Source organism: Eulemur rufifrons, chromosome 7 (assembly GCF_041146395.1).
Source record: "Eulemur rufifrons isolate Redbay chromosome 7, OSU_ERuf_1, whole genome shotgun sequence".
NCBI lineage: Eukaryota > Metazoa > Chordata > Mammalia > Primates > Lemuridae > Eulemur > Eulemur rufifrons.
The window spans coordinates 121,737,904-121,751,180 of record NC_090989.1 but is presented as its reverse complement, the minus strand read 5'-3'; the positions used below and the strand labels follow the sequence as shown (position 1 = coordinate 121,751,180).

Sequence of the window (13,277 nt, the reverse complement as noted above, 5' to 3'; positions counted from 1 at the left end):
ACACACAGGTTGTGAGGTCAGAAGAGTGAACGATCTGATGATATTTGCCTCAAATCACGCCCACAGGCATGATCTAAAGTCAGATTCTTGAGAAGTTCATCTGAGATTGGAAAAGAGAAGATTCAGCATGTGAGTTACCTTTATTTTTGATTGAACTCTAGTTCTGGGGAGATATTACTCCCTTTCATTGCCTAATCAACCTCCAGTCTTAAATAAACCCTGCTACCTGTCCCAGCTAGCTACCCCATGCTCCTTGGAGCGTCCCATTATTCCTGGGCCCACATTTTCATTTCAAACATAGGGACATTATGAATGAAAACTTAACCATGGAGATCATGGATTTGGCTACCACCCGGGCTGAGGTGGAAGAGAGCATTCACCCCGCACGCCAGGTCTGGTTTGGATCAGCAGAGGAGCCTAGAACATTATGCTGAGGACTCAGAGGCTGCGTGTGGACTCAGCAGGAAAGGACTGTAGGTGACTAGTGATGCCTGCCAGGACCATGGAACAGGACAGTGGGGACACAAATGTTAGAGGTTGGTTTTCCCTGATGTCTATTATGAGTGAGGACAACATGTGCCAGGGGTGTTATCAAAGTCACAGGCGAATATTTAGGAGGGTGCATTCTGTGTGACTGCAGGACAGGGACACCAGGTCCCACAGCCTACATGGTGAGGTAGACGCCAGCACCAGGTATCATCAGGAAGCTCAGGACAGACACACAACCAGACAGGCAGGTACGCAGACATTAAAACACACAGACACACACGCATGCACTGAAAACAGTGAAGCACACACATGGGCCTGGGAGTGCGGAGGCCCTTCAGCCCAGCAGGGACAACTCAGGCCGCAGGACTGTGTGGAAATGTGCACGCATGTCGCGTGTGGCGGGGAACAGCCCGTGGTGGGGAGCGCACGCAGAGAGGGGCACCAAAGGAGATGTCCGTGATGAGTGTGGAGGACGCGAGACTGGGTGGACAAGGGACTGGAGGTGCGGCAGAGAGGTCAGCTGTGGATTCACAGAGGAGGCCTCAGCAAGCGGCCATCAGACAGACCCAGGCTCAGATACTGGCTGTGCTGAGCACATGACATGTGGCCCACCTGGGACAAAGTACTCAGGCTTTCTGATGCAGGTTTCCTCTTCCGGAAAAGTGACTACAAAAAGAGCCTCTCACCTAGCACTGCCGAGGGGCTGGCACAGGGCAGGGCCCTGGGGGCGCTGTTGTGTGGCCCATCAAGGGTTGGGGAGGAGAGAAGGGCAAAGCCTGTTCCCTCCGGAGCAGACCGGGAAGGGGGGACTGAAGGGTGGAGGCTAGGGGTAGGAGACACCCGCCTTCTTTCACCCGTCTTAGCCAGAAGCTGCATGCAGGGGTTGGGGGGCGGGGGCGGTCTCTGAGTTACTGCACGACCTGAATTTCACTAAGTGAGGGGAAGAGCCCATCATGCTCCAGAGGAGCGACCGGGCTCAGGGGAAGGGAGGCCACTGCCTGCATCCAGGAGGAGCGGGCGGGAGAGAGAGGAGAGAAGCCAGGCTGGGCGCCCACCTCCATCCTGGGCGTGACGGAGGAGCCCTGCTGCCACCCTCACTCTCTCCCCGCTTCCCGAGGCTCCTAGCAGGCCCTGACCTCTGCCCTCCTGCCTTAGGCTTCTCGGTCCACCCTATCTTCTTTGAACTCTGATACGTGGTCACTAAGGGATAGGGGAATGCTAGGAGGTCACAGGTTTGGGAGTCAAGGCCATTGAGCAGCTCTGGCTCCTGTGACCCTCATAAGACGGGGTATGGCTGTCCCGGGGCTGCTTCCCCACCCACGTGCCTGGGGTTCATCCTCCCAGGACTAGGGATGGGACAGAGGCCACACAAGCTCTCAGGTGCCACAGAACTCATTCAGGGCACAGAGCTTGGAGGCAGATGGCACTGCACACCTGGGGCAAGCCACTTGTACTGCCGAGCCGGGATCCCCGTCTGTGACGTGGGCATGAGCAGAGAACCCTCACAGGCTGCCGTGAGGAGCCCCGAGGGCAAGTGTGGGTGGCCGTTAGCTCAGCACGTGGTGCAGGTCAGGCCTCAGGAAATGTGGCTGCTCTCACTGTGCCCATGGGATCTTTGCTGGCTCCCTGGCCCCCTGCACCCCAGTGCACACCCCAGCCCCTTGTGCCTCTGCGTCTCCTGGATCCCATGGTCAGGGTGAGGCACAGTTGGGGTCTGATAGACCAGCACCTCCTGCTCACCTCGTTCAAGCTGGAAATGAGACCCGAGGAAGAACTGGAGAGTCCGAAGCGCTTCTCGATGGTGGTGAGGCTGCTCTTGAAGTAGGAGCTGTACAGGAGCTGGCAGAGCTGCAGGAGGCCTTGGCAGAGCACGAACGCCTGCGGGGACAGCGACAGCCCATGAGGTGTCTGAACAACGAGCCCTGGAGCCCCTAGCCTTCTAGCAGCCGGGCCTGTTTCCTCACCTGTCACCTGGAGCACTTACTTCATAGTCCTGAGGGTGAAATGTCATCACTGCTACACTTTGTTCCACCCCTTTGGGAAGGAAAGTGTTAGCAATTCCTCTCGTCACTGCATTGTTATCACCAGTACCATAAATGGCCCTGTAAAACCTTCTGACAGGGCTGGAAAGTCACCCTGAGGGAAAGGCTGAGCACCTTGGATCTTCCCTAATGGCACACAGTGCACAAGCCCCAGGTCACATCTCCCCACTCTCAACTTGTCCTCTGTCCCCGACACACCCTCCAAGGCCCACCTCTAATGCCTCCCATAAGGCATCATGATGTGGCCCCCAAAACACCCGGTTTGAATGGATGTTCCCATTCATGTCCTAACCAAGTTTATTGTCTCTTCTTATCAGGGGTGTCTGTGACTGTGCTGGATGGGTGATCATGAACGTGAGGAAGGGGCCCAGGCCATTTGTCTCTGTCTCTGCATGCCTTGTCCTGTGGGTACTGAGTAAATGTGAGTTCCAGGTTGATGGGGACATACACATAAGTGAGGGTGGGAGAAGGGTTTAATGGTGTCCTTAGTTGGCTCCAGGCTGAGCTCTGGGCCTTCCCAGGTCCTCAGTTGTTGGGCCAGGCCCAAAGAGGCTCCTGGCCAGGAGCCCCACCCCCTCAAACATCCCCTGGAAGATGCCCTTGTGGGTCATGCTTTTCCTCCAGGGAAGGGTGGGGTGCCGTTACATTCATAGTCTGCCAAAGTTCTTCCCTTAATTGAAGGGCTGGCATCTCAGGAGAGCAACGGGGGCTCCACCTCCATTTCCATTTCCTTCCAAAGCTAAGCCTACCTGCTCCACAGGGGCCCTTGCTCCAGACCGTGGGGTCTCCCACCTGCAGGGCAGAGCTTTTGCAAGGCCAGCCTGGGGCTTCCAACAGAGCCCAGAACTCCCTGCCTGTCCACATGTCCCTGCTCACAGCCTCTAGATATGAGGAGGTCACAGCACCCATGAAACCAGACACCTCTCCAAACTGCCAGCTGCGCCTGAGCCCGTGTGGCCACCTCACTCCTCACTGGTGGCAGAAGGAAGCCTGACTGCCTGGAGGCAGAGGCAGCGTTCCACCCCTGCCTGCCCAGAGAGCCTCCACTGGGCTTTGTTTCATAAATTGGAATTCTTCTTAATATTTCGTGATAAAGGTATTTTTGAAAATGATCTTGTCCCATTCTTTCACAAATGGGGAAACTGAGGTCCAGAGAGGGGGACCCAGCACAGTGCCCTGCATGTAGTAGGCACTTTGGGGCTTAGGTGCCAGTCACTTGACATCCTAGAGCGGACCAGGCCTGGGCCACTCACTCAGTGGGGCAACCTCAGCCAGTCGTGCCCCCCCCCGCCCCCCGCCCCTGGCTTTCCTCAGCTGTGAGGCACCTGGGCTACATCCATGGGTCTTCACTCAGCCTTGATTCAAAACCACATGGATGGAGGTGTCTGAAATACAGAGGTGAGGCCAAGCCAAGACATACTGAGTCAGTCAGTGGGGGTGAGGCCCCAAATGTGTTATTTGGGAAAGTCCCACCAGCAGAATCTGGTGGGTGACACGGGTTACAATTATTGGACTAGAGGACGTGTCCTGGGTCTGGCCCTCTGTGAAGGATTTGAAAAAGAAAAGAAAAGCAATCACATAAATCCCTTAATCTGAAGGAGCTGCCACCATGAGGTGGAAGGACCGGCGAGAGCCATAGCACAGGCTGCGGGAAGCAGCACAGATGGTGATGGGATTTGTCAAAGTTCACTCTTCTTCCACGAACACAGGACATCAAAGCACCCTCGAGCCCAGATGATTCACTGGTCCAAGCCTGAGTCAGGGAAGGGGCAATGTGGTTTCGGATGCATTGTCAGATTCTACTACTCTGGCCATTCCCTAGAGACTAATACCCCAAACTCTCTAGACCCTTTCTCTGGACACGCACCCATTCTGCACATGGGCACAGGCAATCCCATTGGCAGGATGGCAGCACCCAAATCTCAGCTCCTCATCCAGAATTTTCCCCAGAGCTTTGCACTCAGGTCCATCCCATTATCTGCTGGGTGTGTCTACATGGACACTTTCAGAACCCTCAGACTCACTTCCCAGATAGGACTCACTGTGTTCCCCCATGAGCCTCTCTTCTTTTTCCTTCATTCCCTATCGCCTCCACTCCATTTCTGAAGCCAGAAACCAAGAATCCTCCTGGATGCCCCCTCCTCCTCACCCCCTGGCATTCGCCCCACCACTGGGCCCTGTGGTCTCTTCTTGGCGTCTCCCACCTTTGACCCCTGCCCTCCTCCCCAGGGGTGTGCCCTGGCTCAGGCCCGTACTGTCTCTCCCTGGATTACTGCACCAGCCTCTCCCAGGCCTGCCATCTCCCTCTTCAAATCTTCTGCCACACCACCCCAGGGGGAACCTTCTCAGGCACAACCGTAAGCAGCTCATGCCCAAACTGACACCTCCTATAAGGTAAAAACCAATACCCTAGTGTGATACCAAGGATGCTACAGGTCCTGGAGCCTGCCTGCCTCTGTTCCATACCCTGCTGGGGCTAATCATATTTTACAAAGATGGCCATACCAATCTCTCCTGTCCATATACACCTCTTACATGTGACAATGACACTCCATCGAGAGGTGAGGTGGGGTCTGTGTTCTCTTCCCCCAGATATGGTCCCATCTTAGTTACTTGCTACTAATGAGGAGAATGAAGCAGAAGTGATGTGATGTGACTGCTGAGGCCAGCTCCTAAAAGCAGATGGAGAATCTTCTGGCTGTTCCTTTCTTCAGACCCTTAGAACCCCGACATCACCCTATAAGGAAGCCCAATCTTCTTTCTCATGAGTAGGCCCAGTGTTGGTGTTCAGCCAACCAACCCAGCCAATGTTTCAGCCCTTAGCCAGCGTCAGCTGCCAGACATGTCGCTGAGTGAGCCTTCGGATGATTCTAGTCCCAGGCTATGATGCCAGGCAGAGCAGAAATGAGTTATCTCCAATGAGCCCTACACAGATGGCAGATTTGTCAGCAAACTAAATGTGGTCATTGTTTTAAGCACTGAGTTTTGGGTTGCTTTGGTTTGTAGCATTAGATAGCTGCAACACCTGCTGCCACACACCTTGTCATTCAAACACCATCAAGGTCATACCCTGAGAGTCCCCCAGCACACACGTCTCCGTGCCTTTGCTTGAAATCTTCCCCTTCTTTGTTCGGATAACTCCTCCTACCCTTCAGGAGCCCCCTGGCCCAGCACAAGGCTCAGATGTGTGTCTAGCTCAAGGTCACTTCCAAAACTCCCAGCACCCTGTGCTGGCTTCTGCACAGAGGTCTCTCTCAAAGGCTGACACACAGCTGGGGGCAGGAGTAGCATCCAGCTGAGGAGTGAAGGCTGGACCAAGGCCAGCTGGGGCACTGAGCGTGTGGGGAGGGACAGGACCAGGGGCTCCCGCACAGGCTGAGTTGACAGGGCTGTCACTGATGCAGAGTGGAAGAAGAGAGGGGCTGTGTTCGCAGCCCGAGGGCTGGGAAGGGGGCAAAGCCATGGGTGGAGACAGGGGGTCAGGAGAGGGAGGACAGTGAGCTCAGTTTTGGAGCAATTAAGTTTCTGAGCATTAAGCTCAGGAAAGACCAGTCTCTCTCTATCCAAATTAGTAATGAATTAACAGGAGTGACTAATCACTACCAACCTCCCCAGCTGTCTCATGAGAGGAAGATGGGGAGGGTGGGAAAGAAAATCTATCTCAGATCTTTTCCTGAAAGACATGCCTTTAAATATGAAGTCCCCCATTTTCTCCCCCCAGCTACTAGGTAGGAGACTCCAGCCCCTCCTGGCTGGCTCCTTCCACATCCCCACCCCCTCACAGAGCCACCCTCACTGCCAGCCATTGGCCCCAGCAACACTGTCAGGTCTGGGTGCCTCGTGGGGGCCCTGGCAGAAGTGCTGGTATGTATCTGGGCCACTGGGTTCCAGCGGGTATGGCAGATGGAGAAGAATCAGATCTGTGGATGAAGGGGAGGGAAGGGCAGGGAGAAAATGCCAGGAAAGGAGAGAGAAGTCGATGGGTGGTTCTGGCAAGGCCACTCGGGGTCATAGCCATCTGGCCCCACGTACTGCACTTATGAGAATGGGACCATGGCACCATGACCCAGGCTGCTCGATCTTACCAAGTACCACTACATGGCCAGCATCAGACAAGCAAGAAACACTCGACACGGTGCACATGGAACAGAAACTCACCCTCGAGGAGGACACAGATTTAATAGTATATTTGGATGGATTGGTAGGATTAGGGAAGAGTTTGTAGTTGGGTTGCAATCCACCCTCCCTCATCATTTAAGCATTGTAGTGTTACGGTGTTTGATGACTTGGGTTTTGGAGTCAAATAGCCTAGATTCAGATCTTGCCTCTATAAGGAATGGCACGACCTTTGGCTACCAATTGGATCTCTCTGAGTGGCAGTTTCCCCCAGTAGTAAATGGGAGCTATGAGGCCACCTGAGAGGTGAGGATTGCACCAGAGACGTATTTGTGGATATTGGCACCCTCCTGGCCCACAGTGAGAGCCCCTCATAACAGAGGGCCATTCAATAAATTGAAGCTTCCTCCACTTCCTCCTCTTGCCCCCCAAGTAATTTAATTTCTCTATGGCTTTCAATTCTCCATGGCATGAGAACTCTAGGACAGTTTTCCACAATGTGTTACACAGAACACCTCTTGCTTAAGATGCTCCAAGCCAGAAGGATTTCCTGGAGAAAGAAGTTTGGAAAATATTATGTACTACAATTCTCCCTCATGAATATCTGCAGTCACATTAGCATAGTAAAGGTTCTGAGAAGTCTTTCAGTAAAGACCCCCTTAACTTTGCTTAACCCAACTTTCCCCACACTTCTTTTTCTTGAGACAGAGTCTTGCTCTGTCACCCCAGCTAGAGTACAGTGGCATCAGCCTAGATCACAGCAACCTCAAACTCCTGGGCTCAAGCGATTCTCCTGCCTCAGTCTCACGAGTAGCTGGGATTAAGGTGTGTGCTATGTTGCCCAGATGATTTTTCTATTTTTAGTATAGATGGGATCTTGCTCTTGCTCAGGCTAGTCTTGAACTCCTAGCATCAAGCAATCCTCCCTCCTTGGCCTCCCAGAGTATTAGGACTATAGGTGTGAGCCACCATGCTCAGCCTTCCCATACTTTTCTAACTATGGAACCTCAGCACCACTGCCATCATTTTTTTTTTTCATATAACAAATACTAGCATTTTGTACAATGTACTGTAGGGGATGATAATGTGTCTCTTTTAGAAAGCAGCTTATGGTAGAATTTGAATCTTGTGATCTCTTCACAGAAAGAAAAGAAAAGAAAGATGTATTACCTGGGCTGTATTATATTCTTTAAAACAATATGCCATCATTTTCCATCTCCTCACCTTTTTTTCTTTTTCTTGGCATTTATTGCTTCCTAAAATTATGTCATGCATTTGATTTCTCATTCATTGACATTTCCTCTCACTAGAATATAAACTTCATGGTGGAAAGATGATATGTGTTTTTTTAGGACAACAAATCTCCAATGCGTGGATCATAATTGGGGCTCAGTCATTGTCAGGTGAACAATGTGTCTTTAAAGTACTCTTTAAAAAAAAAAAACTTTAAGAGATAGGGTCTGACTCTGTTACCCAGGCTGGAGTGCAGAGGCTTGATCCAAGCCTACTGCAGTCTCAAACTCCTGGGCCCAAGCCATCCTCTTGTCTCAACCTCCCAAGTAGCTGGGACTTACAGGCATGCACCACCATGCCTGGCTAATTTTTTTTATTTTTTGTAGAAATGGGGTATCACAATGTTGCTCAGGCTGGTCTCGAACTCCTAGGCTTAAGCAATTCTCCTGCCTTGGCCTCCCTCCCATCTTGGCCTCCCAGGGTGCTGGGATTACAGGTATGAACCTCCACGCCTGGCCTCTTTAAAGTACTCTAACTGATAAATCCATGCTCCAGAATATACATCCAGATTCGTTCCAATGATCTGTCCTCAATTATTTATAAATTTCTCCTTCGACATTGCCTTCAATCAGTCTATGAGCCACACAATTTACAAGGCACAAAACAGGATTCATCACTTCAGTGGACAAGGCTTGACTCTAAACCACTTTTGAATATTTCTAAACTCAAACTAAAAAGCTAAAGATTTGCAGCTATGTATGAAGGGACTTTCTAGTGTGGTGGAAATATTCTACATTTTTATTGTGATGGTATTTATACAGGCATATACATTTGTCAAAGCTCATCAAACATTTAAAATCTTCATTTTATTATGCACAAACTAAACCTCAATAAAGTTGGCCAAAGAAAAAATTCACTTGAAAGAAGATTTGCAACCATGAAGGTATTCAAAATAATGTTCTGAGGCTTTGAACGGAATTCCACAAACAACTTCCTTTTTTTTTTTTTTAAATATGAGCACTGGCAATGTCATTGGAACACATTTGTTTATTCAAGGGGCCTACTCTGAAAGGTTCAAAACCCACATAAATATCTAGGTTAGTTTGTGTGTGCTAATCTAAACATCTAGGTTTACAAGGGGGGTGTGTGTGTATGTGTTACAGTTAATGTGTCACCTGAGCACATCTTATAGAAGGAAGCTGGCAGAGGAACCCCACGGAGTGGGGGCAACATTCTTGCAGGTGGGGTGGGTGGGAGGTGCTCAAACTTCTAAATGCAAAAGCCATGCTCACAGTGAAAGCCATACTCCCGTCGTTCTCCAATCCTAACAAACACAGAGAGAAAGGAAGCAGAGAAACCAGAGTGGCCATGAAGATCTTTCTTCTGACAAAGAGGAAACTTTTAACCACCTGTGCCAAGAGCTAAGCAAGGCTGATAAGCTGTTGAGATGCCAACTGAAGGTACAGAGGGAAGCCCCAGGCCCAAGCCACACTTCAGTGCCATAAGCAAGATGGCCACAAAGGGGAAGCCATAAGGACAAGGAGGGAACCCCCCCAGCTCAAAGTGAAGTAGAAAGGGTTAAAGGATAGCCTAGACATGGTTTCTTTTGATCCACGTGTTCATGACTGCCTTTTCCAAACTAAACATCAGAACTATGATCTAACCATCGTTGGATCATAGTGGCATCTAACCACGGTTACAGGGACACTGGGCAGAAGTCCTGAAATGCGATCCCCAGACGGTTACTACCTGTCTGATGTCTGACTCTGCCATCAACCAGCTCTGACTTTGCCCACACAAATCCTGGGGAAGGCAATACTCTAGAAAATCCACCCGATCCTTTATGTCTGCTAGAATGTGCCTTCTCTGAGGTGATTCAACACACTGAAGGAGCCCAAGAGTGGGGAGAAAACCACTCGGGAGCAGGAGAAGGGGCTCGACTGAGACACACAGCGGGAGACCCCCCAGTTTGGAACAACTGCTTCTATCCCTGGATGGCAGCCGTCTGCTTTCCCAAACAGGGCTCTGACAGGGCAATCTAAATGGAACAATTCTTCCAAAGGAAGGGAGGAGGCAGGGAGAGAGGGAGGGAGGAAAAGGGAGAAGGAGAAAAGAACAGCACCGGGAAACCTTATTCTCACCCTCACAGGACGTGGGGAGAGCTGAGGGGTGTTCTGAGGGCCACGCTTCCATTCTCTGAAGGAGGGAGGTCTTGCTTGCGCCTCCCATCCTCTGATGGTCAAATCTGGCCTCAGAGGACATTCTGTCCCTCCTCTCATCTCTAGGCTGAGCTGACTGCACCCCAGACAGGTGGGAACACTCTGAGACTGACACATCTCTCGGGAAGACCCAGCACTGCATAACCACACTGACAACCCAACTGGACGTGAGCAACACTGGGCTCTGCTTCACAGTCAGCTGGAATTCCACCTATGTAAGTAGAATCTATTTACATTTCTTTTCACTTTTTAATTTTTTCCTTTACTTTCAATCAATGCAATACATGCATATGTTTTTTTAAAAAATCAAGTAGCCTGAAAGGGCTTAGAATGACAAAGCCCAGCCCACCATTGTCCTGCAGGTCAGGGACGACTACCTTTGTCTTTAGTTTTTAGTTTTTATGTTGATTATACCCACACATCTCAAAATAATATGCTTGATCTGCAATTTCTTGACTCATCACTTTAGGGTGCGTGCTATTATGTATGGAAGGGGATTCAGCGCACTTACACTTGCACCTCCCCTTCTCTCTTCTCCGCCCAACTTTTAGTAGTTCTATTAGTAGTTTTATTATTATTAGATCACTTCACTCTGTGGCAAGCGAGCTGGCAGCCAGAGAAGCAGGGCTTCCTTCCTGGGCACAAACGCTCACACTAGTTAGTAGTTCCCTTAATTCTCGGAGAGAAGGCTGCTTGTGTTTTCCCTGGGGTAAGGGGCCGTTCTGCATTATCGCCTTGGGTTCAGCTCCACTTCTCCTTCTACGGACCATGATTCTAAATCTGTGGCCTCTCCAGGGCTGTGCCAAGCCTGAGGGCGCCCTGCTACTTACTGCAGGCTGCGTGCACGCACTTGAGGGCCTGTCTTCCTACATTCTATTTCATCCATTGACACTTCCCAGCCGTTGTCCATCTGCTGAAATTACCGAAATGCTTCATCCACTCAGTCTCTCTTCTTTTTTTCCTGTTAATTGGTTTTCATCATTTTTCACTCATTACTTTCCTTACAATGGAGGTGTGAGAGAGGAGGGGAGGCAAACGTCTGCTCAGGCTGCCATCTTGAGTTATAAACCCCGACCATTTCCTGATGCTGGGCCTCGCAGACAAACCGTGCTGTCCCCAACTTTCAATGGGGAAAAGCAAGGCTCCAAGAAGTGCATACCTGTCAGTGGACTAAGTTGTCAAACCTAAAAGTGTAACCAGGTCCTTCCTCTCCCCACTGTGTTCATGTGTCCTGACACCTCACATATTTGACCAGAGTCTTCCAAAGCGGTCGTGTGTCTCCAACAGAAGCACGTGGCCAGAGAGTGGTGCCACCTCTGGGTGTCTGCCCATCTCCACCTACACGTCTCTTTCTCAGAGTGTCCATTCGCACAGCTCATGCTCAGTCCTGGCTGGCAGTGCACCAGTGGGTAAGATCTGGGAGGTAAGGCTTGGGGTTCAAGAGCCCTAATGCAATGGGGACGAAGATGTGAACTGAACTCAGAAGGGTGAGTCCTGGCTGCTTCCCGATGTCAGAGCCGCAGGCATTTAAAGAGGGAGGAGGGGATCTGGGTTGGCTCCTCAGCGGCCCACCTGAGGGCCCTCAGAGCTGGAGGAGAGAGTGGGCTCCTTCCCTCTGTCCCCTCAGAAGGAGGAGGAAGCTAAGCCAAGAAGCAGATGCCTCCTGCCGTGGAAGGCCTCCTCAAGCCCTCGGCCTGCCTACCCCTCCTATACCTTCTGTAGGGTGCGGCTTTGGATCCAAACCATGGCCCCGTGCCCCAAAGGGGAATGTCTCTTTCAAGAAGTGATTCAGGAAATCAAATATGTTCCCATGCAGGAAGAATGCCTGCACAAGATAAAGTGCAGAGATTCAAAATAGCCAGCCTAGGGTCAGAGTTGGTGGTATTCACAGCAGCAATGATAAAAGGTACCTTTAGTATTATTGGTATTATTATGAACTAGAAAAAGCCTTTGAAGTCCAAGGTGGACTCTCCTCCCACCTTTCACACCACCTGGGGGACCCCAGTCAAGGCATCTCTCTGAGCCAAGTCCTGACTGAATCAGACTTGACCAGGGTTTTTCAACCACTTTTCAGCTTAGTACATGCAGCTTAAATAAAAATCTCACTTGAAGGCCACCATACAATTAAAATGCATACTGGAAGTCCCAAGCTGCATGATTTTGTGGTGTTTGTTGTTATTTTGTATAGTATTATTATGAGCCAAAAAAAAAAAAAAAAAGGCCTTTGATATGACAGGATCCTAGGGGCCCTTGAAAGTACAAAGATCAGAACCATCCGGAAAAGAACGTGCAGACTTCCATTGCAACGCCCTTGTTTGAAGGAAGATAGGGCACAAAAAAAGGAGGTGGACAAACTTTCTAGCTCCTAATAACACCAGCAGCGCTGACCTGTCTTGTGTTGTCCTTGTTCTGTGTTGTTCATTTCCGTCCTAGCGGTGCCCTGTCAGGAGCTCCGCAGTGGGGTGGAGAGGGCCCAGGCCGGCTGCATGGAGGAGCCGCAAGAGCGAAGGCTGAGGGATTGCCCAAGGGCAGGGGGGTGGAACCTAAGCATGTGAGACCAGGGGAACTTGCCAGATCAGCGAGAGGCGTGGTGCTCAAGGTTTCCCAGAAAATAAACACTTTGAAATTATCACTGACATTTCTATAAATATGTATCCAAATTCTTCAGAAATTCCAAAATTATCTCTTGTGTTAAGCCAGAAATGTTTTCCTTCATGAAGGACAAGTGCTACCTTGTCTTTTGGGGAAGTTGGCAAGAGAATAATTTGTTAGGTTGAAATAAGGCACCATTGGGGAATCTGCTTTGAATCCGTTTGTGGCAAGAAAATGATATTTGGGCACGCACCATATTAACATGGAAATTTCGCTGTTTGATATTCTTCCTATTCTTTGTTCTAATAATAAGATGGATGTCAATATTTTTTCTCACATCCTGGAAGGGTTTGAAGATTAAGCCCTTCCCTTCCTGACTTCAAGGAAAGGGAAGCTAGTTTTTCCAAGCAAGAAAGTAGGGATTGGGGACATGGTATCAGAAGAGCCTAGGACCTTAGGAGCTGACCCCAGGGAAGTCGGCCAGGAAGGGAGGGACCCCATGGTGCAAGAGAGCTAGGTGGTGGCCGCAGGGAAGCACGGAGTGGGAGGCATTTCTTTTCTTCACATCTTCTTGTTTATTTATTTA

The 13,277-nt window shown here is 50.4% G+C and overlaps 1 protein-coding gene across 1 annotated transcript in view; it reads right to left on the bottom strand.

Moving 5' to 3' along the window:
* Nucleotides 1-13,277, bottom strand: part of SLCO2A1 (solute carrier organic anion transporter family member 2A1) — a 77,636-nt gene that overhangs the window by 38,634 nt on the left and 25,725 nt on the right. Inside the window, exon 2 of the mRNA XM_069473226.1 lies at nt 2,230-2,367. Coding sequence (XP_069329327.1) covers nt 2,230-2,367 — 138 coding nt within the window. The remainder of the gene's footprint in view (nt 1-2,229; nt 2,368-13,277) is intronic.